Genomic DNA, 24,024 nt, shown 5'->3' with positions numbered 1-24,024 from the left:
CATCAACATATTTAGTAAGTCTAGCCATCTCTATGGCCACATTGTTTGTTGTCTCAGCCTATTCCCCTAGCGCTTCAATTCTCTTGGTATTGGTTGGCATAGTATCTTACCAATGCTTCACACAATCCCACAACATGAAGGCAACTGAATTCACAATCCAACTGTCATTAGACAAACTTTGTGAAGGGCTGTGCAGCACTAGCTAAGGCCTTGCTTAACTAGTTAACCAAAGTATACTGCGGTTCACCAAAAGAACACATTCACAACAATTGAATGCGAAGTAAACAGAAGCCTTCAGAAATTCATCTAAGAAAATGACAACCATGTGGAAAACATTGAAGCAACCTAGTTTATTAACACACCTTCGTAGGCAATATGCATTTAGCAATGGAGATGAGTAGATTAAACATGTTTACAAATGCTAGTGAGTTTTAGAATGATTGATGAATACTCACCCTCCCCCTAAAGAGCTTTGTACGCTATTCAAGCTCTGGCAGTAGGAAACGTCAAATTGACCAAGGAGATATACTCCATTTTTGCACGAAGGCATAAACATACTCAATGAATAAAACCAATACTACTATTAAGATGATGTTGACAGAGGCCATGCACACAAGACACGTTGTCACAGACAAGCATAATGCCCTGAACAAGCTTCGTTCGTGACACTGAGCAAGGCACTATCACACTAGGGTGTTGCTAAACCTAGAGTGACTTTTACTAAACGTCATCAACACCTATTTTGTGTGGTATGCTTTGGGTCTGAACATGAATATGCCCACTCCACATACTTATAAAGAGGAAGATACCACTATGTTCAGCTTACTCTTTTGCAAAATTTTCATTTTTCATGAATTGTTTGGGAAATAGATAGTGAGTGTTTTTATTTGATTTACTTTGAATTGATTGAATATTTTAGAAGATAAGTGTCTATTTTGCTTCCAGATTTACCAGTTGAGGTCTACTTTGTATTGATCAAGTGTCTCTTTGCCTAGCACAGTATGAAGCATAGGTACAAGCATAAGGTATGGGATATTGGGAATGACCATCTGGTGCAGGATGAAAAATGTAAAAAGTAAAAATAAGAAAAAAAATATAGGGTCTGTGATGGCAGGGACATTCTGGTCAATGAATTTATAAAAAAAAGAAATTTTATTAGAAGTAAAAGATGTAATACAAAAAAATGAGAACAAGACATTTTGAAAAAATAGGGAAAATAGGACAATCAAAACTAAGACCAATTGAGGAAGCCCATTTTTAAAACCTCTTCACCATAATTTATGTAAGACTTTAAGTTGTTCCAACTCCCTTTGCCAGTTCTGCTTTTTCATCCATGTCTTTTCTAGATTATCGATTCTAATTTTTTGACCACTTGGATTGGTCAATCCTAAAAATCCACATTACTACTCCCATTCCCAACTTTACTTATTTGAGCAGAGAAGTTATATTCTGCAGCACAAGGAACAGGAAGAAGACTGTCTCTTTTGCTACTCTTAGAGTATTTTCAAGACCTGCCTGTGTTGTGCCTTATCATCACCAATCTCAGCCCTGTTACTATGAGTCCCTTTCTCATTTTGATTTTTGGCTCCTCTCCTTTATAATTACGATTTATTATTAATAAAATAAGATCACATTTACAACGTGTCATTATTATGTCTAGAGCATGTTTTGGAAGTAGAATTGTCGTGGGAGTGTTCTAGGAGTGTTGTAGAAGTACCAGAATTTTAAACACGTATTTCATATGATGTGTCTGATTTGTGTCAGAGGAGTCTCCGTAGAGTGTTTGTTTCCAGCATGGACAGAACACATTTACAGACACAACACCCATATAGAAGCATTTGCTTTGCATGATTAGCATTGGACTAGGCTAACATTAAAATTCAACACAACTGATTATTTCTAAACCATGCATCATAATCCATTGGGAATGTCTCTTAGATTAGAACGTTAATAGCCTGTCTCGTCTTGTTAATAAATGCCTGATTCAAGAACCAGTTGGCGTGGCTTAGTATTGGCTTAATTTTGGGAAGTTTCATGCATGTCTGAGGTGGAAAGTTTCAACCATGTTTAAGGGATTTTTGATAAATTCAAGTGTTAAGATAAAAACATTAAATAAACTTCTAAACTGGCAAACCAGTTCATAAATCAATATCTGAATCTGGACACTGACTCATTTTTATTTGTTTCATAAAACAACCATTTAAACATCTGGAAATGTGTACTCTTCCGTTTTAATCTTGTTGGTCAATCCCAGTCAAATAAGGGAAAAAATATTCTATTTTTAAAGTTCCTTTTCTCACTAACAAAGTATGAGTTACAGTCTAATAAAAAAAGTTTCCTATTTCCCTCCATTTCAATTATAAATTTTCATATTTCATACCCTATTTTCTCCATGTTGATAACAGGAACAAAGGATTCAAAACCCATAATTTCCTACATTTTACCAACAATCAAATACACAATTTTGAACAAAACTAGATTTACTGAGCAACTGAACAAATCACTGCTGTATTGATTTTTTTTTTTTTTTAAAGAAACTTGGGTTCCATATGTTCTCACAACCAAACAAGCCGTTTCAATTTTTTCTGTCCCACTCCTATACTTACCCTGCAGCTGATACTCTCACCCTTTCATTCCCTATCAATTTGCTCAAAAACAAATCATTGTTTTATAGGTGGATCCCGAATCAATGACTCTTTAATGAATGTGTACCATCATTAATATCTTTCACCCTGTTGCATCTCTTTGCTTTCTCAATACTTGTCTTACATTTCCACTTTCTCATGGCCTAGAAATCCTCTTTATTTACTTTATTATAACAGTCGATTTCATGCCTGACATGCAATTTACATGAAGTTCTCAATTTCTTGCTTGATTTCCTGCATGCTGCACCCTTCTTCCCTGCACCAACATCCTCACTGACATTGATTAGACTGTCATCTTGTTAAAGCTTGAGGCCCACAACATAATAGCCTAAGCTTCTAGGTAAAGTGGCATTTAACATGGTATCAGAGCTGGCTACCAGGAGGTCCTGGGTTCTAGTCTTATTGCCAGCCTTTATTTTGTGGTGTTTAAAAAAATATTTTATTCTCTTTAATGGGTATTATTTATCGTGTGTTTATCTCTCCACGTGCTGTCAGGCTGCACATACAGGGGAGTGTAAAAGCTTTGATATACATTGTTGGCCCTCAGCTTAGTAGCTTAAGATTTTAGGTAAAGTGTTCTTCTAACACACTTCAAGCTCGATCTCCCCTAGAAGAGTTCCTTTGTGAAATTATAATGGAGAGGAGATGAAAGTGATAAATGAAAGAGGGTTGAATGGTTTGCAAAAAGGGATATCACTGTCTACAGTGGCTTTGAATGAGCCTCCAAGTGAATCAGTTAAATATCAAAGTTTAATTTTGGAGGAGATTATGAGCCATCAGGCTATTCTGCCAAACATCACTGGTTCATGCATTAGGTTATCCGTAAACCAATAAAAAGCTTGCCTCTGTTCAGAGGCTGTTGTGTGAAAGCCCCAAAAAAATGCACCTGTTTACCTTTCTGGCTAGATGAGATTGAGTTCGGAAATAAGAATTGGCTCAAGCTTTTGAGATATTTCTTTTCCTCAAAAGCATGTTAAATTTTGATCCAAATCATATAATTAAAGTGTTAAGTTGTAATACTCGATGATTTAAAGATTGCATAATTGTTCTATGGAAACAGTATGCTTTTAGGAGATTTCTATTGTCTCGATAGGTAAATTATAGGACATTTGTAACATTAAATGAATAGGAGGTTGACTCCAGGCTGCCTGACCTTAGGCCATGATTGAAATTTCTCCTACTTTCATGAAGTGAAGAAACCTTTTTCCGTGCTGCAAATTTTCATTCTCAATGCCAATTTGATTCTTGAGTTCAGAGGCTTCTGCATATTGAAGTTATATTAGTAGGAAGAGGCCTGTCAAGTCCCTACAATACAAATTCCTATTTGAAAATAAAAATAATTGTATGTTGATTTTTGTGGCTATCTATAGAAATTCCGAGGATTATTAGAAATCCCGAGAATAATGGGTCAATGATACTAGAGATTGTATAGGGATTTCTAGCTCAATACTTGGGCAGATTTCATGCTCCTATTTTAGGCAATTCTTCCTTGTTGATATACGGTTTGTATTATTTATAGAGAGTTGTGGTTGTACAGAATTAATTCAAGAAATACAGAAATCATTCATTCTGATTTCATGGTATTAGAGCTAGGAGATTAAACCTAGCTATCAATGGCAGAAACTGCCAGCCAAAGCAGAGGTTCGATGACCTCTGAATCTCACGAGGGTGAGAATGAAGCTATCTTCACCATGGGCTCAACAGGTTTCAACAACTCGTTATTCCTGCTCACGGTGGAGAAAATGAATGGCAAGAATTTCCGAGAAATAGTTCCAATTCAAGCGGTGAATTTAACTTTGAGCAGTTGGAACAACTCTACAAGACCTTTTAGACTTCGGGTTAGTCTTCCACAAATATTTCTTCGGGTTGTTTAGCCCAAAGAGGTAATTTTTTGCAAGCCTTGAGTATAACCTCTAGATCCAAAACTCCTTGGATTATTGATTTTGGTGCCTCTGACCACATGACCGATGCCTATTATCTTTTCTCATCATATTCACCCTGTGCTAGAATTTTGAAAGTTAAAATTGTAGACGAATCACTCTCGTATGTCGCAGGCAACAGAAATATCCGACTCTATGACTCTATCACACTGGAGTCCGTTCTTCATGTTCCTAATTTATCCAGCAACTTACTATCCATTAGCCAGTTGACTAAGAATTCCAATTGTTCAACTAAATTTCTTCCGTCTCATTGTGTTTTTCAGGACCTATCATCGGGGAAGACGATTGGAAGTGCTAAGGAGTGTGAGGGACTCTACTACTTTGAGGAGGCTAATGTGAGTGAAGAACGTCAAATTGCTATGTATGATTCTGCATCTGTTCCTAAGCATTGTGATATTTTGTTTTGGCATTTTAGAATGGGTTATCCCAATTTCCAGTATTTGAGATAGTTATTTCCTTCCATTTGTTCGAACAAAACATCATTTGATTTTCAATGTGAGATTTGTGAAATTGCAAAACACCAATGTACTTCCTTCCCAAAGTCCAAATACAAACCAACCTCACCGTTTACTATGATTCACAGTGATGTTTGGGGCCCGTCTAGCACTTTCAGTCGTACCCACACAAAATGGTTTGTTACTTTTATTGATGACCACACTCATATTTGTTGAGTATACTTGTTGAAAGACAAAACTGAAGTGCGTTATGTGTTTATCAATTTTCATTCCATGATTCAAACACATTTTCGCACAAAAATTCAAATTATGCATACAGATAATGACACAAAATATTTTAATCGTATTCTAGGAAATTATCTCCAAGAACATGGAATAATTCATCAAAGTTCCTGTGTCGACACCCCCCGACAAAATGGGGTTGCTGAACGAAAAAATAGACATAACCTTGAAGTCGCTTGTGCATTACTGTTTACTACCAATATGCCAAAAATGTTTTAGGGTGATGCCATTCTCATAGCTACATATCTCATTAATAGAATGCCTAGTTGAGTTCTCTCTTTTGCCTCACCTCTTCAAAAATTCTAGGCATTTTTTCCAAACTCTCGTCTCAGCTCAAATCTCTTTCTCAAAGTGTTTGGTTGTACTGCTTTTGTCCATATACATCATCAACATAAACTGGATCCACGCACCCTCAAGTGTGTCTTTCTTGGCTATTCTCCAACCCAAAAAGGGCACAAATGTTATGATCCTGCAACAAAAAGGGTATTTGTTAGTCTTGATGTTACTTTCTTTGAAACTACTCCTTACTTCCAAAAGCCCTTGCTTCATAGGGAGACTTTGAGTAGTAAAGAAGCTCAAGTTTTGGACTTCAATACCTTTATTACTGAACCTGAGCATGTCCCAAACACTAAACCTGTCCCAAACACTGAGTCTGTCTAGAAAAGTGCTTCTAATCTGCCAAATATAGAAGAAAACTTGAATTCAGGGGGAGATGCAGGAAAACAATATAACAAGGAGATACTTGTCTACTTAAGAAAGCCAAAATTAAAGGACATAGAGAATCTCATACCTGAGGCACCAAAAGAGTCGGAATCGGTGATAGATCCAAGCAACCATGAGTCTTCATCCACTCATGATTAGGTAATGTCTTCAAGTAATCTTGAGTCCCCTTTTGATAAACCTGCACAGGCTGATCTCAATTTACCCATTGCTCTCAGAAAACAAACTCGGTTATGTACTCTCCATCCCATTTCCAAATTCATGTCTTACAATACTTTGTCTACAGGGTATCGTGCTTTTTCCTCTAATCTTGGCAGGATAAAAGTTCCAAAGAATATTCAAGAATCCCTTGAGATCCCTGAATGGAGAGAGGCAGTTATGGAGGAAATGCGGGCCTTGGAAAAAAATGGAATGTAGGATGTGATGAATCTACCGAGAGGGAAGAAACTAGTGGGCTGCAAATGGGTGTTTACTATGAAATACAAAGTTGATGGGACAGTGGAAGGGTACAAAGCCCGCCTTGTTGCAAAAGGGTTTACTCAAACCTATGGCATTAACTACACAGAGACTTTTGCACCCATGGCAAAACTGAATACCGTCCGAGTTCTCCTAGCCTTGGCAGCCAATCTTGATTGGTCACTTCAGCAACTTGACATCAAGAATGCTTTTCTGAATGGAGAATTAGAAGAAGAAGTCTTCATGACAATACCACTAGGATTTTGTAGAAGGGGTGAAGAAAACAGAGTATGCACACTCAAAAAGTCCCCGTATGGACTCAAACAATCTCCAAGAGCCTGGTTCTATAGATTTACAAAGGTGATTAGGAGCCAAGGATATTGGCAAGGACAATTAGACCATTCTATGTTCTTCCGGCAGTCTGAAGATGGGAAGAGTACAATTCTGATTGTATATGTCGATGACATCATCCTAACTAGAGACAACATAGCAGAGATGGACAGGTTGACGAAAGTCTTGGCCACTAAGTTTGAGGTCAAAGATTTGGGACAAATGCAGTATTTTTTGGGGATGGAAGTTGCTAGATCAAAGAAGGGAATCAGTGTTTCTCAGATGAAGTATGTCCTAGACCTCCTAACTGAAACCAGCATGCTTGGGTGCAAACCAAGCAATACCCCCATTGAAGCAAGAAAAAGAATAGAAGACATCGGAAAACCTATTGAACGAGAAAGGTATCGGAGATTAGTTGGCAAACTAATTTACTTATCACACACTAGATCCGACATCGCATTTGCAGTAAGTGTGGTGAGTTAGCACATGCATTCACCAAGGGAAAGTCACCTAGAAGCAATGTACAGGGTTCTTAGATATCTTAAGTGATCTCCGGGCAAAGGACTATTCTTCAAAAAATTTGAAAGCAAAGAAATGGAAGTCTTCATAGATGCTAATTGGGCAAGATTAGTAGAAGATAGAAGGTCCACTTCTGGGTACTGCACCTTTGTATGGGGAAACTTGGTGACTTGGAGAAGCAAAAAGCAGAACGTTGTGGCCAGAAGTAGTGCTGAAGCAGAGTTTAGAGTACTGGCTCAAGGGATATGTGAAGGGCTGTGGTTACGGAAACTCTTGGAGGAGTTACATGTCACGGTAAAGTTCCCTATCAAACCCTACTGTGATAACAAAGCAGCCATTATCATCTCTCTTAATCCAGTCCAAAATGACAGAACCAAACATGTAGAAGTGGAAAAACACTTTATCAAGGAAAAGGTTGAAGAAGGAACCATTTGCATGACTTATGTTTCTACCAAAGAACAAACAGCCGACTTCACCAAAGGACTACCTCGACAAAGTTTTGATGATTCACATACGAGTTGGATATGGTCAACATTTATTATCCAACTTGAGGAGGAGTGTAGAAATTCCGAGGATTATTAGAAATCCCGAGAATTTCGGTCAATGATACTAGAGATTGTATGGGGATTTCTAGCCTTATACTTGGGCAGATTTCATGCTCCTATTATAGGCAATTCTTTCCTTGTTGATATACGGTTTGTATTATTTATAGAGAGTTGTGGTTGTACAAAATTAATTCAAGAAATACAAAAATCATTCGGTCTGATTTCACTATCATTTTTTTTTTCATTTTTTCCTGTGCTTTAACAAGTTATATTTTATATGTTTTTATACATGGAAATTGTAATTGCTAACGTGACCTAATACTCGTTCAGGACATACACATGTTGCAAAGGCACTGAATGTACCATTACATATATTTTTCACAATGCCTTGGACGTAAGTACTTTCTACTTGAACACAACTAGTATTACTTAACAACCATCTTGTTTATTCACTTGCAAGTTCTTACATACATAGTCGATTAATGATTACAGTGATACTTAAATTTGGAAGGGGGTTATTGTGTTATGTCTTAAGATGGATATCTTTGTCTTTTCAGTTGAACTTATAAAATTTTTTTATGTTGTGAATGCCCAAATTGATTTCCATGCTGATATTTACTCTCTCTCTCTCTCTCTCTAGGCCTACTAGTGAATTCCCACATCCTTTGTCCCGCGTTAAGCAACATGTTGCATATAGAGTAAGTGCTCTAACTACTAACATTATAAGATTTTTCTTAATTTTTTTTAAAATAATAAATGTTTTTTATTCCCCCATTTCAATAGTAAGCTAAATTTGACATTTTGCAGCTATCATACCAAATTGTTGATGCACTAATTTGGCTTGGTATACGGGACATGATTAATGACTTTAGGAAGAAAAGGCTGAAGCTACGACCTGTGACATATTTAAGTGGTTCTGGTAGTTCTTCTCCTGATGTTCCTTATGGTTATATTTGGAGTCCTCACCTTGTTCCTAAACCCAAAGGTATTTAATTTGTTATTCATTTGTATTAGATCGTGTCATCTATGCTTAACATAGTGGGTTTTATGCTGGCATAGTGCTTAAATTTCTCTCCTAAAAAAAGGTGCACAAAATGGCTAACATTATAGACATAGTTAATTTATTAACGTAAATTGATTTGCCAAAAATCACTTTACCTAAAAGCTTAAGCTGTTAGGTTGTGGGCGAACAATGTATATCAAGCTTTAACACTCCCTTGTGCATGTGCCTAATTGCACGTGGGCAAACAAAAAAACAAGGAACGACACTGCCATGGGCAACAATTTGAACAACATATTTTTTTCACAAACAATGAACGTGAAATTAGAATAGAACCCAGGGTCTTCTTGTAACTTGGCTCTGTTACTATGTTAGCAACGACCTTACCAAAAGCTTAAGCTGTTAGGTTGCAGGCAAACAATGTATATCAAGCTTCGATTGAAATTTGAGGTTCTGTTTTAATTTTTAGAAACACAGGGCTCTATAGTAAACATATATTTAGTGTCATTTTATGCTACCACATTGACTAAAAGCTTGAGCTGTTAAGTTATGAGCCAACAAATTATATCATGTATATATTGCTTTTTGCCTAAACAAGGTGGTTGCAATATGCATGGCATCTTGTGTGTGTGTGTATGTTGTTTGTATTTATGCATCTAGGAAGCATTGATACCGACACGAAACATGGATATGACACAATATTGACATGGTGATAAGACAATTTTGAAAAAATGAGGAAATGACATGGCAGGGATTTGTTAATTAATTAATATAAAAAATAAATATTTAGGCATGCTTTCCTTTAGCTCACAAATATTGTGGTATTTTGATTTAAAATGAAATATATGCACCGTTTATGCAAAATTGTCAAACCAACTCAAGGGCATGGCTGATGTGTCACGACCCTATTTTTGGCATGTCACTGGCTGTGATTCCATCTAAAATCCGATGGAGGCACTAGGCGTAGGCTCAAACTTGTTTTACAAAACCATCATTTGAAAACAAGTTAGAGACCCATTAAGAGTGAATATTTGTTGAAAACACAAGATACATACATATATTTCATAAAGCAACTAAAAATGTTTCACTTTCAGTGACAAGCTCTTTACATTGGGCTGTACTTTACAAACAACATTTTTCACACTTCCAAGTCTGCATACATAATTGCCAACCAAATATATGCTTAATAACTTTGTCATCTTCCTAGCAACTTGTAACACACGTAAAAAAAAAAAAAAAAAAAAAAAAAATGGCAGTCTCTTGGAAAACTTAACAAGTGGACTTTCCTTTAGTTTGAACCTAAAATTGTTAAGTAATTGGGCAAGCAACCACGAGCATAGTAGACACTCTTAATTCCCCCTTATCCAAATAAGGATTTTGATACTTTATCATATGATTTCTTATATGCATGCATAATCATAAGATGCATGTACACTATGGAATAATTGGGTAAAATGCAAGAATTAACATCAATGATAGGTCTTTCCCTCTATCTATAATATATGTCAAGTACAATACCAACGACCATAATACCCTTAGTAACTCACACTTACTTACATACCTCTAACATATACTAATAATTCTAAATGACCAAATAACCATTAGCACTCCCCCTCAAGTTGGAGCAGATAGATCATATGCTCCTAGCTTGTTACAAATGAATTTCACATGAGAACCTCCCAAGGTTTTAGTGAACAAATCAACAAGTTGAAAATCAAACTTCACACGAGTGGTTGTAATAAGCTTCTGTACAAGTTTCTATCTAACAATGTGGCAATCAACTTCAATGTGCTTTGTCCACTAATTGAAGACTGGGTTGGAGGCAATATGGATAGTAACTCGATTATCACATATCAACTTCATAGGCTAAGAATATGGAAAATCCAGTTCTTCTAGCATGTTCTTCAATCAAACAAGTTCACATGTTGTGTGTGTCGTAGTCCTATACTTTGACATAGCACTTGACCTAGCCATGACGATTTGTTTCTTAGTCTCCCAAGGCACCAAAGTACCACCATGGTCTTAATTTCCACGAAATTGACGAAATTTTGGTCGATATTTCCGATTTCCGTCACCCTCAAAATAAAAATGGCAGTCGATTTTCGTCTTGCTAATTTTCGTCAAAATCTGAACAAATCATTCAAAATTTATTGAAATTTCAAAATTTTAGCGAAAATTGTTGAAATTTTAACTATATTGTGAAATTTCATCGGAATTGAAATAAGAGATTTAGAGTGGAGTAAAATTTATATTTTAATTTATTTTATTGAAACAAAAGATTATTACAAGTGCTTTTGAAATTATATGAAAAAATAAACTTACAGTAGCGTTTTATTTAACCATTCATGTCTAAATTATCATTATTTGTATCAATGTTTTAAAAGGCGAAGGCGTAAGGTGAAGCGTTTTAACCCTCAAAAGGTGAGGCGTAAGCCTTAAGGCGTTGGGGTGTAAGCCTTTTGGGAATTTACTTTTTAAGATAAAAATTTGTTAAATAAATTATATATATTTAAAATAAAGTAAAAATTAATAAAATCACAAATATAATGTAAAAAATAAAAACTAGATGTACTTGTTGGCCATTCAAAAATTTCTAACTTGAATACGTGATATAAATCATGACAAGAGATAGCTTACCATTACAAAGTTCAAACTATTTTCATGACGTAAGATACAAGTCCAGTTATTTTGGAAAGGTCGAGGTTTAAGAGTTTTATAAATAAACTTATATTATGAAATTCCTTTTGTACAAACATGTAGTTAAAATTTTCTAACCAATTCTAACTTGAGAATCACACACCCAAAATGCATAAGCCTAAACTAAAAAGGCACAAAAGGCTTCCTTCTTGTAAAAATGCGTAAGCCTGAGCATGTAATGCGTTAGCCTTTTTGGAATTTGGTATTTTAGATTGAGCCTCACAGTGTTTTAAGCATGCCTTGCCTTGAGGTGAGCCTCATGGTGAGCCTCAATTGACTCTTTTAAAACACTGATTTGTATAATAAATAATATTTAAATGATTTATGAATTTCATTTGTACTAACTAAATATGTTTAATGTACATTATCTTACAAATATGTTTGATGCACATACTATTTTACTAACTTTTCCTCCCTATGCAAAACATAGACGTATTTAATTTGTAATATATTAGTCCTAAAACTTATATTATTATATTTGTTAACCATTTCTAAAGTTCCACAGTGAATTCCATGCTTTACTACTAATTTCCATCATTTTTTCAAAACGAAATCGAAAGTTCGATTTGGAGCTTTGAAACTTGAGTTGAAATTCGAAATTTAAAACCTTGAGTACCACCAACAAAGATATAGTACCCAATTGTGGATCTTTTGTTAGAAGCGTCCCAGACAAATCTGCATCTTATATCCCTAAATAAGGTTGTGACCCCGAACTTGATATAAGAGATCTTTCCCTGGTGCACCTTTGAGATATATTAAAATATAATTACCGCATCCTAGTGACTTGTTCTCTGGGAATCAAGAAATTGACTTTCAACACTTGTTACAAATGATATATTTGGTCGAATAACTGTGAGATAGTTCAACATTCCAACAAGTCTCTAATTTTGTTGTAGGTCAGGCAACAAATAACTTATATCTAGCGCTAACTTGCTATTGGTATCCATGGGTGTATCAATAGATTTAAATCCCAATAGCCTAGTGTCATATAAAAGATCAAGAGTACTTCCTCTGTGACAGGATGGTTCTTGTATGAGATCTTGATACTTCTATTGCCAAGAAGTACATCAATGGTCCTAAGTCCTTGGTCTGAAACTTAATTTATAGGAAAAGATTTAGGTCTTGGATTCCTTGATCATCATCACCAATGGTTGCAATGTCCCCATAAACAATAAGCAAAATCCAATTGGATGGGTTATGATAATAAAGTACAAAGTGATCTACTGCACATTGTCGGAGGCCAAACTCAAGTACTACAACATTAGCTCAGCCAAACCATGCTTTGGGATGTTATTTTAATCCATATAATGATTTCTTAAGCTGATAGACTGAGCCTGACTCCCCATGAGCAACAAACCTAGGTGGTTGCTCCATATAGACCTCCGTCTTGAAGATCACCATGTAGGAAAACATTCTTCACATCTAACTGATGTAGAGGCCAATGACCAGTGGTGGCTAAGGAGATGAACAAATGTATTAAGGCATTTTAATGGATTGGAAAGAACATGTCTGAATAACTGAAATTGTAAACCTAAAGTATATCCCTTAGTGACAAGGTGGGCCTTCAAACGAGCCACATAATCATTAGGATTGAGTTTCACATTGTACACCCAATGATAACCAACAATAGACTTATTAGGGAGAAGGGGTACCAATTCCAAGTATTATTATCATGTAGCACATGCATCTCTTCAACCATTGTAGTCCTCCATCTAGAATGGAATAGGGCTTCAGAAAAAAAAATTTGAAGTGCAAAAAAAGATAGAGCACTAAAAAAACAGTAATATGAGGGTGACAAGAAGTTGTAACAAACAAAATTAGAGATTGAATTTTGGGTGCAAGTGCATTTACCTTTCCAAACAGCTATAGAAGGATCAACATCATGGGAAATATGATCATCTAATGAGGGAACTAGAGGCGTAGTAGAAGCTGAAGGAGGCTCTCCTCCCTTGAGTCGTCGTGTGTATACCTATGAATTGAGATGATCCATGTGATGAGAAGGAAACAAACTGGATGAAGATGTAGGAGGGTTGGGCACATATAATGGGTCGAGGTTTGGAAGGCAAGGTAGAGAAAGGGACTCATCAATGTCAATAGAACTCCAAGAATCATAGTAATATGATGTAGACTCAAAAAAGGTTACATCAGCAGGGACAAAGAATTGATGTAAAGTAGGGTTATAACATCGAGATCCTTTTTAGGTGTAGAAATAGCCCAAAAAAATACATTTGATAGCATGAGGATCCATTTTATCAATTCCTAGAGTTAACTGATGGACAAAGGATGCACAACCTAATATACGAGGAGGGAGGGAGAACATCGGAACCTTAGGGAAGATAACTGAGCATTATATTTTACCTCGAAGGATAGAGGAGGGCATTTTATTAATAAGGGAGCAAGCTATCAACACACTGTCACCCCAAAAAACTTTCATTTGATACAATAGGGTTTGAGTGGATTCAAGCATATGCCTTTTTTGTTTTTGCTGTAAAAATCCATTTTGTTGTGGAGTGTTGGCACCAGAGGATTGATGGATCATACCAGAATTAGTCATATAGGTAGTAAATTGGGTATTGAAGTGCTCCTTAGCATTATCACTACGAAGTATCCTGACTAGCATATCAAAATGATTCTTTATTTGAAAACAGAAGACACAAAAGACATTAAACAACTTAGAATAGTCTTTCATTAAATATAACTAAGTAATCTTGGAGTAGTCATAAAAAAATGTATCAAAATACCAAAACCCCAACTTTGACGTGACATGACTAGGATCCCAAACATTGGAATGGGCTAGCATGAAAGGACTAACCACCTGTTTGTCAAATCGGGAAGTAAAGAGAGCACGGTGATGTTTTCCCAATTGACAAGACTCACACTCAAGATTAGACACAAAAATCAAACTTGTCCAAGGACAGAGGACAAAGCTAACAATGGATTTGAAATGGTATAGCAGCGATTGTGCAGAAAATGGGAGGAGAGAATGACTTAAAGTAGTATAGCCCACGAGTCTCACACAAGGCCTTAAATTTAGATTTCGACTCAAATTTCGAAGCTCAAAAAGTACAGAAATTTCAATGGAAATTTCAATTTCGATGTCAATTTCGATTTCGTTTTGAAAAAATAATGGAAATTAGTAGTAAAGCATGGAATTCCTTGTGAAACTTTAGAAATTGTTAACAAACATAATAATATAAGTTTTAGGACTAATATATAACAAATGAAATACATTTATGTTTTGTATGAGGTGGAAAAGTTGTAAAATAGTATGTGTATCAAACATGTTTGTGAGATAATGTACACTAAACATATTTAATTAATACAAATGAAATTCATAAATTATTTAAATATTATTTATTATACAAATAATGATAATTTAGACATGAATGGTTACTGTAAGTTTATTTTTTCATATAATTTCAAAAGCACTTGTAATAAACTTTTGTTTCAATAAAATAAATTAAAAGAGAATTTTCAGTTCACTTCCAAATCTCTTATTTGAATTCCGACGAAAATTCATTGTGTAGTTAAAATTTTGACAAGTTTCACTAAAATTTTGAGATTTCGATAAATTTCGGATGATTCATTGAGATTTCGACGAAAATTATGCAAGACAGAAATTGAAAGCAATTTCGATTTCGAGGGTGATGGAAATCGGAAATTTCAATGGAAATTTTGACAATTTCATGGAAATTTAAGACCATGGTCTCACGTCTTGTGCCAATTGTCTTCTTTATCTTCAAATCTTGAATTACTTGTGAATTAAGAAAGAAGGTTACAAAACAATTTAGTAACTTTATAAGCTTACTAACTGATATGAGATTGAGAGGGGATTTAGGAATGTGTAAAATAGAATAAAGAGAGATGGAGGGAGTAGGATTACTATTACTATCCCCTTAACTACAATAGTGGATCCATCAGCAAGTGTAACTTGAGGTAGCTTTTTAGGATATTAGAGGGCAGTGAAGAAGTTGGTTGCACCTGTCATATGGTTAGTGGCAGCAGAATCGATAATCCAAGGACTAGTGGGAAAGATACTAGATGACATACAGATTATAGGAATAGGATTATGTTTCTAGGCAAAAGATGCAATATGATGAGATTCTTGTTGAGACAATTGATACTGTAGAAACCTTTCCTCCTCTAATATAGTCACTGTACATAGTTCACTCAAACAAGTGACTACTGAGGGAACCGTACCTTTGTGATTTGAAAACTCCATCCCAACAATCACAAACCTAGAACAAATGATAACAAGATTAGTTTTTGGAACAATCAGAAAAACCACAAACAAGGTGACTCAACATGAATGAGTCACAAATAAATCAGCACGAGGCTGCCACAGAACCAAGAAACTTAGTCACAGCACCAAGAAATAAACACACAGCACTGGAACAATTGGAGCAACCACGAATAAGGTGACCCACCATGTCACAACTAAACCAGCATAAAGCTTCCACAGCCCCGAACAGGAAACAATGACACAAAGAAAACTACGAACGAAGTGAACCACTGAAAGTACCACAGACAAGTCACTAACAAGCTGATATAACACTGCCACGGCCTCACAAAAACAGCTTATGAACACTGCCACTTGTCCAAGAGACTCACCAGTGGCCTTTACTAACTCGAAACGATAACTGACGGATTACCACGAGTCCATTGTTAAAAAAGATTGGATTTTTGAGCAAAACAAATGTCCAACAGATTGATATTGTGGCCTATGGAAGGAATTGGGACATTCTGGAAAATAAAAAAAAATCAGAAAAGGTGGCCAGAAACCGATGCAACCTTAGACAAACAATGCAAATGACAAGCACACAATGTACAACAAATACCACTGTTTCAGGTCCAATAAACTCAATAACCATTAACAAACAGCTTTGGGAAGCATAAAACAACCATTCCTCAGGTGCTGCACATGAGCAATTTAAAAAGGTGACATCTTTGGGCAAAAAGAACATGAAAAACCTCACCAATATGCTTATTGGGAGATTCGAGCGCTGCTGGGTGAATTCAGGCCAAAAACATGCCTGAAATTGGCTTCACACCCCAGTGTGTGGGGTTGGCCCTGGAGCCTGGACAGCCTTTGACCGGCGCGTGAGGGCACATGGGGCATTGTCTGGAGATGGGATTTCAGTGGGGGGCAGATCAGCCGTGTCTATGGGTGACTATGGTGTTGTTTTTGCAAAATCAGTAGTAGATTTTGTGTTCCTGAACTAGCAGTGTCGCCCAGGAAATTTCCAGCAACTGGTCTGAATTCCAGCAGCTGCTGCATCTTTTCTAGGGTTATAGTGTTGCTTAAAATTCTTCTATGATGGTAGACATGCTGTGTATTTAGGGTTTTAGGCTTCAGTTTTGATGGTGGTTGTGAGTTGTGACAGTTTTGGTTGAGGTCTCAAAGTCATGCTTTGATACCATGTTGAATAATTGGGTAAAATGGAAGACCAAAAATCAGCGATAGGTCTCTCCCTCTATTTATAATATACTTCAAGTACAATGTCAATGACCATAATACCCTTGCTAACACTAACATAGCTCTAACACATACTAGTAACATGGTTTTAAATAAAGGCCGCGACCGTTATGTAACGCCGTTACGTAAAGGTTTTTTGGGTTACCGATACCATTACACACCGCGAAATCGGTGGGAAGAAAAATCACGGCCGTAGCGGCCGTTACGGACCACGACCGTTACGTAAGGCCGCTACGACCGTTACGTAACCGCTACAGGACTGTTACACCAAAATTTTTTTTTATTTTTTACTTTTTCTTCTCACGTTTTCTCTCTCTTTCATATATCATTCTCAATATTCCAAGTGGCAAGAGGGGGAAAAGATTATAATGAGGATGACAATGATACAAAATTTACTTTTTCTTTAAATACTCACAATAGATGCATTAATTAACAATTTCAAAATACTAACTTGTTAGGAATTTTTTTTTTTAATAATATTAGTAATGTGATATTTATGTTCTTTATTTTTCAACTTCAACCTTCTTTCTTTTCTAGCTATTTTATATTTATATTATTCGTATGTCTTATGTGTCTAATAGATTAATGGAGTGTATAATGTATTTTATTTTATTAATTCATTTAGCACACATAAGAATTTATCACAGATAAGAACAATGAGAAGTATAAATACGTGCACACACGTAATTTTCTATCAATGATGGTTTAAAACAAATGTAAACTTGTTGCCCTTACCAAGTAACTTAGTTACTCGAACTAAAGGGTCCAAAATACACTAAAACCCTTTCTAAGAATGGCCAAAAGCTTGAAACATGCAAGTACGCTATATGCAAAAGGTTGTGCGTGCTTCAAAAAAATTCACGGCCGTTACACCCGCTTCCCGTTATGTAACATCCGCTACTCCTGTTATGTAACATCCGCTAATATGCACAAGGTTGTGCATGCTTCAAAAAAATTCACGGCCGTTACACCTGCTTCCCGTTATGTAACATCCGCTACTCCTGCTTCCTGTTACACTTGTTACCATTACGTTACGCTACCCGCTACCGCGATTTAAAACCATGACTAGTAATGCTAAATGATGAGATAACCATTAACATGCGCATTCTTTATTCTAAGCAATATGCAGGAACGCAATCTTTATTCTAAGCAGTCTCTTCATCTAAAATTGCCATCACAAGACATCCAAATGGCATGCATTTCCACATTTTTTTCAACATAGCAGCGCTGTTGCAACTAAGTGCACATTTTATCTCAAACAAGTGCCAAATTCCTGCCTGGCCAATCACCGCTTAACATGGAAAATACCCTCTGAAGGTTTAGGGCCTTTCACCCAAGAGAGACACAATCCTTACTTGCTCAAATCCTAAAACATCACAGCCACAAACAATTCACAAAGTGCCAGATTTTACATAATAGCAATTCAATAGATACACAACTCACTCTATGTCATAGCAAGTAAAATCATCATCCTTGTGAGATGAATAGCTATCACATGAAAATTCCCCAACTAAATATATGCAGCTATGGTAACCAAAGGGAACATATATGTAGTCATATCAAGTAATTAGAAATAACGAGTTTAAATCTTTCTAACTAGGATTCAATTCCATGCAAAATTCTCCCTCTTTTTTCTTTGAGTATCCAAAATCCCTAGGTGAGTAATGAAAATTAAGAACACCTACATTGATTTTCAGCTTCTTAAAAAATTTAGTTTAATCTTCCCTCTAAATTTCCTGTATTTTCTCCTGATTGTTCTCTGAATTTCCCTGATTTTCTGCAAAGTTCTCTCTCTCTCTCTCTCTCTCTCTCTCATGCACACACACACTAGAGTTACAGCAAGAGTTTGTGGATTTTTGGGTGTTCTGGCTGCTCTGCAGGTCTGAAATGGTCAAGACAGCAGCTACTTGCTGCCAGCTGCCTGTCAAGTGTCCCCTTCTAGGCTGGAAACATGGCAGGAATGCAGCAGCTGGAGGCGACAAGGGTCCTGCAGGGCTTCCATGTGTGCACCAGGTGTTGTCTGCTGGTCTGTGAAGCTGCCAGGTGTCTGCTGCTGGTTTGTAGTGCTGCCAGGTGTCACACCTGGTTTCAGCATGCCCCAGCCTTTTTTCTTTTTCTCTCTCCTTGCCGTAACTCTTATGTTGTTTATGTTTGAGAATGTCCCTCATTATTCCCTTTCATCTAAGCCCTTCTTACCACTAATAAATCGAATGGAATTTACAGTATAAGTTAACACAACTTAAATTACTGAATAACATAGTTGGTATGAACTTGTTTAATGCAAAGCCAAGCAAAAAAATCCCCATGCAAATTTATCTAGAGAGCCCGGGGGGGGGGGGGGGCGTTGTGGGGCTGGGAGGTCTGACAGTGCTCTACAAGGCTAGCGCAGTGGTACTAGGCCTTCAATATCCAACTGCTTCAATGTCAAAGAAACTCTTGACTCCCATATCTTGCATTCTCCTTAGTTTTTTTTTTTTTTTTTCTGAAATTTTATTGACATTATTTGAAGGGGCAACAAAACACAGCATTTTGATGCAAGAAGTGTTCCATAGGTGTTCTCGCCATGTCAAGAAATTTCGAGAAGCATCTCAACCATATCCAAAATAAAATAAGGGTCTGTTCGGTATAGTTGTTTTCTGTTTTTTGTTTCTGTTTCTCTACAGTGAAAAATCAAATTATAAAAACACGTTTGTTTCTATTGTTAGTTTTCTTGTTTCTGTTATCGGTTTTCAGTTGTTTGTCAAAAAATTGAAAACTAGATATTATGGTTTTTAGTTGTTTGGCAACTTCTTGCCAAAAATTTTAATATCTAGAAATAGTTTTTTAAGATTAAATTATTTTTTTAAATACTTTAAAATTAAAATCTAAATTAAATAATCATATGAATTTAAATATAATTAAAAGAAAAATATACATAAATTTCAAAAAATAATAATTAAATCGATTACAAAATACTTTTACAATTTGTCAATTGTCATGTCCGATAAAGTTTTTATTGTAAAGTAAATTCTAAAAAGTAGATCAATTAAATAAAATAATTATAATAAATTTTATTTTTATTATATTAATTTTTGTAAAATTATTTGTAATTTTATTATTTTAATCATATTTTTATAGTATTTTGATTTAAAGATGAAAATGAGCGTTTTTTAATTAATTTTTTAATTTGTATTAGTTTTATAAATGTTAACCAAATAGGTTGCTTGTTTCCAGTTTTCAGTTTCCGTTACTGGTTTTTGGTTTTCATTTCTCTAATTTTTGGCATCGATACCAAACGGCCCCTAAAGTAATTAATTTTTGAGACGTGTGGGATATGTGTTAGGGAGAGTTGAGCAAGTGTGGAAATTCGATGTGTGCGAGACACTGACCCTTCGTGCTTCTCCAAGTGTTGGTGTTTCCTTCTAGAAGTATCTCTGGTTCCTTCCATTCATGTCTATGTTTCCTAGTTATGCTTGCATGCTTGTGTGTATGCATGTAGGAATCTGCATAATGGTCTTAAATTTTTACGAAATTGTAGGAATTTTTGTTGAAATTTTAGGTTTCCATCACTCTTGAAATTGACATGGCAGTCAATTTCCGTCTTACATAATTTCCGTTGAAATTTCTATGAATCAATCGAAATTTATTGAAATCACAAAATCTTAGCGAAATCTGTCAAAATTTTAACTATAGAATGAAATTTCCTCAGAATTCAAATGAGAGATTTACGAGTGAAGTATGGAAACAAAAATACAAGGGCTTTTCAAATTATATGGGAAAAAAAAAGAAGAAAAACTTACAAAGATTATTACAAGGGATTTTGAAATTATATGAAAAAATAAACTTACAACGACGTTTTATTTAACCATTCATGTGTGAATTATCATTATTTATAAAATAAGTAATATTTAACTAATTTGTGAATTTCATTTATATTAACTGAATATGTTTAATGCACATTATCTTACAAATATGTTTGATGCACATTATATTACAACTTTTCCACCTCATACACAATGAGCATGTATTTAACTTGTAATATATTAGTCCTAAAACTTGCATTGTTATGTCTATTAACCATTTCTAAAGTTTGATAAAAGGATTCCACGCTTTACTACTGATTTCTGTTATTTTTTCATATTGAAATCGAAATTGACGTCGAAATCGAAATTTCTGTACTTTTGGAGCTTAGAAATTTGTGTCGAGATCAAAATTTAAGACCTTGATCTACATGCATGCTTATGTGCATATTTCGTACTAGCACATATGTTGGCACTTTTAAAGATTTCAAAAGATGTTTTAATATGGTTCAATTTTCTCAATTTTGTTTGCAGATTGGGGACCTAAGATTGATGTAGTTGGGTTTTGTTTCCTTGACCTTGCATCAAACTATGAACCTCCAAACTCACTTGTGAAATGGCTTGAAAGTGGTGCAAAACCTATTTACGTTGGATTTGGTAGCCTTGTGAGTTTCTCTTCCCTATCCATGCATATTATGTGTCCACATTTCAATAGGAAATGGTATGTTTTTTCCACCTTTAACTAGGAAATACCAACACTGCAAGAACCTTCGAGTGTCAATATCGACAGGTTTTGAACTGTCACATTTGATAGAGCCTGACCTTTGTCTGAAACATATTGGAAATTAGATTCATTAATTTTACTTTTTGGTACGGCCCTGCCACTTCCCAACAACCTGGACACATTTTTATGCTTATTTTTATCTCTATGTCTTGTTGCTCAATTTGCACATGTTCTTGAACCAATGTGTTTCATGCTCCTTATTCCTGCTTGCCTCTTTTTTTTTTATGATGATTTTTCATTGTTGATGCTTTTATGATTATATTATTGTTGCTGATTACTTAGTTATTTTAGAATGCCCTGTGTTTTTGCTGTGCTTGTAAGCGTGAGTTAGTAAGGGTATTATGGTCATTGTCAATTTTTTTTTTGGTAATAAAAGAATTTCATTGATAGAATAGGAATGTACAAATAAGGCATCTCCTTTCAAAACTCTGGTTACCTGGAAAAGGTAAAAGGGAAAACCAGAAAGAACTAGAACAACCAAAAAAATCAGCATGCCATATCAGTTCAACATGGGAAGCCAATCACACTGAATATCTGAAAAGTGCATTCCCCTGAAGTTCCTATTACCCACACACCAGAGAGAAGCCAAATAGTGAATCTTCTCCCATACCAGCAAAAATGACAATTCTTCCCTGAAAAAATGCATGCATTTCGTTCCATTCACAAACCCCAACATACAGCAAATAGGGCACAATAACTGACAAAGTGAATTTCCAAAAACTCCTCCACTGTCTTTGGACAAACCCAGCATGCCCCAAAATAATTAAATAGATTGTTCCAAATCCTCCAGGCAAAGCCACAATGTGAGAAAAATAGAGAGATCAACATTATGATCAGGTATTCCAGTTTGCACAATACCCTTAAACATGGTATCAAAGCACAATAGATGACTAAACTGTGCTGCAGTCATTGTCAAACCGAAGCCTAAAACCCTAAATCTTCTGGATGACATTACCAGTTCAGGAACACCAAAACCTAGAGGACTGAAATCCAGCAAGTAGCTGCTGCTGGAAGACCCAGTGGTTGCTGGAAATTCTTTAGATGGCACTCGCAGTTAAGGAAAATGAACACCAAAGCCACCGACAGACACTACTGATCTGCCAACCCCTGAAATCCCATTGCCAGATGTGTCCTCACATGCCATCATGTGCCAATTGAAGGCTGGTAGTGTGAACCCCACGCGCTGGTGCGTGAAGCTTTGCACAATCATGTTTTTTTCCTGAACTGATCCTGTGTTGTTCAAAACCTCTATAAGCCATATGTAAGTTTTTGGTACTGGAGTTTTTTCCAAAGATCTCATCTTTTAGTTGTTCATGTTCAGCAGTGTGAATGATTTTTTGGTACTGCTGGAGGCTTCTTGTCGATATTTACTAAGTTCATTGGGCCTGAAACAGAGTTTGTGTTTATTATTTGTTCCGATTGTTTATCTAGTTTTTTTGTTTCTACTTTACTCCAGTTGTCAAGGCTATGTATGTTGGGATGGAGTCCATGAGTCCTAAAAGTGTATTGTTCATTGTGTGTTTGTGATTTGCTCTAGTGGACAAGGTTTTGTGTGTATGGATGGAATTCATAAACCCCAAAAGTATGCTTCCCTCATCAGTCACTTGTTCAGCCATCAGTGTACAGCAAGCTATAAGTGTCTTGGAAAGGAAGAATTTGAGGCTCCCATTAGGCATCCCAAGTCCCACCAAGCATCTCATCATATGCATCTTTTGCTTTAAAGGGTAACCTTACAGTATTTTGAAAGCCTTCCTCTAGTTGGCCGGTCCACTACTACAGTTAAGGGAATAAGAATAGTGAATCCTACTACCTCAAGCTCTCTTATTCAGTTGTGTATAATCCTAAACCCACTTCAATCTCATGTTTGTTAGTAAGATTACGAGGTAGCTAAATTGTTCTGATGCTCTTAACTATGTTAAGCTGATCTCTCCTCCTATTGCCTACATTGTTGCTACTACACCACTTCAAATCCTTCTTGGACAAGTTGAAACAATTAGTTCCTACTTTGAGTTTTTTGTCTAATCTTGAATATGCCTTGAAAAGTGTTGAATGATTGGGTAAAATGGAAGACCTAATCACAATGATAGGCTCTCCCTTTATTTATAACATATGTCAAAGTACATGCCAATGCCCCTAATGTCCTTACTAACTCTCACTTATTAACATAACACTAATGCACTAATAATGCTAAATGACTAAGATAACCATCAACACTCCCTCTCAAGCAAGAGCATATATACCATATGCTCCTAGTTTGTCACAGATGAATTTAACATGAGCACCTCCCAGGTTTTAGTAAATAAATCAACAAGCTACAAATCAGACTTCACATGAGTGGTGGTAATGAGCTTCTGCACAAGTTTCTTATGAACAAAGTGGCAACCAACTACAATGTA

General features: G+C 35.8%; 1 protein-coding gene across 2 annotated transcripts in view; it reads left to right on the top strand.

Moving 5' to 3' along the window:
* LOC131154578 (sterol 3-beta-glucosyltransferase UGT80A2-like) overlaps nucleotides 1-24,024 on the top strand; it is a 137,152-nt gene that overhangs the window by 81,633 nt on the left and 31,495 nt on the right. For both annotated transcript variants that reach the window (XM_058107437.1, XM_058107436.1), the window contains 4 exons: nucleotides 8,223-8,286; nucleotides 8,533-8,590; nucleotides 8,700-8,877; nucleotides 21,379-21,509. In XM_058107437.1, coding sequence (XP_057963420.1) covers nucleotides 8,223-8,286; nucleotides 8,533-8,590; nucleotides 8,700-8,877; nucleotides 21,379-21,509 — 431 coding nt within the window. The remainder of the gene's footprint in view (nucleotides 1-8,222; nucleotides 8,287-8,532; nucleotides 8,591-8,699; nucleotides 8,878-21,378; nucleotides 21,510-24,024) is intronic.

The sequence above is a fragment of the Malania oleifera genome, chromosome 4 (genome assembly GCF_029873635.1).
Source record: "Malania oleifera isolate guangnan ecotype guangnan chromosome 4, ASM2987363v1, whole genome shotgun sequence".
In the NCBI taxonomy this organism is placed as follows: domain Eukaryota; kingdom Viridiplantae; phylum Streptophyta; class Magnoliopsida; order Santalales; family Ximeniaceae; genus Malania; species Malania oleifera.
Note: the sequence above shows the minus strand (reverse complement) of the source record. Positions and strands in the feature narration are given on the sequence as shown.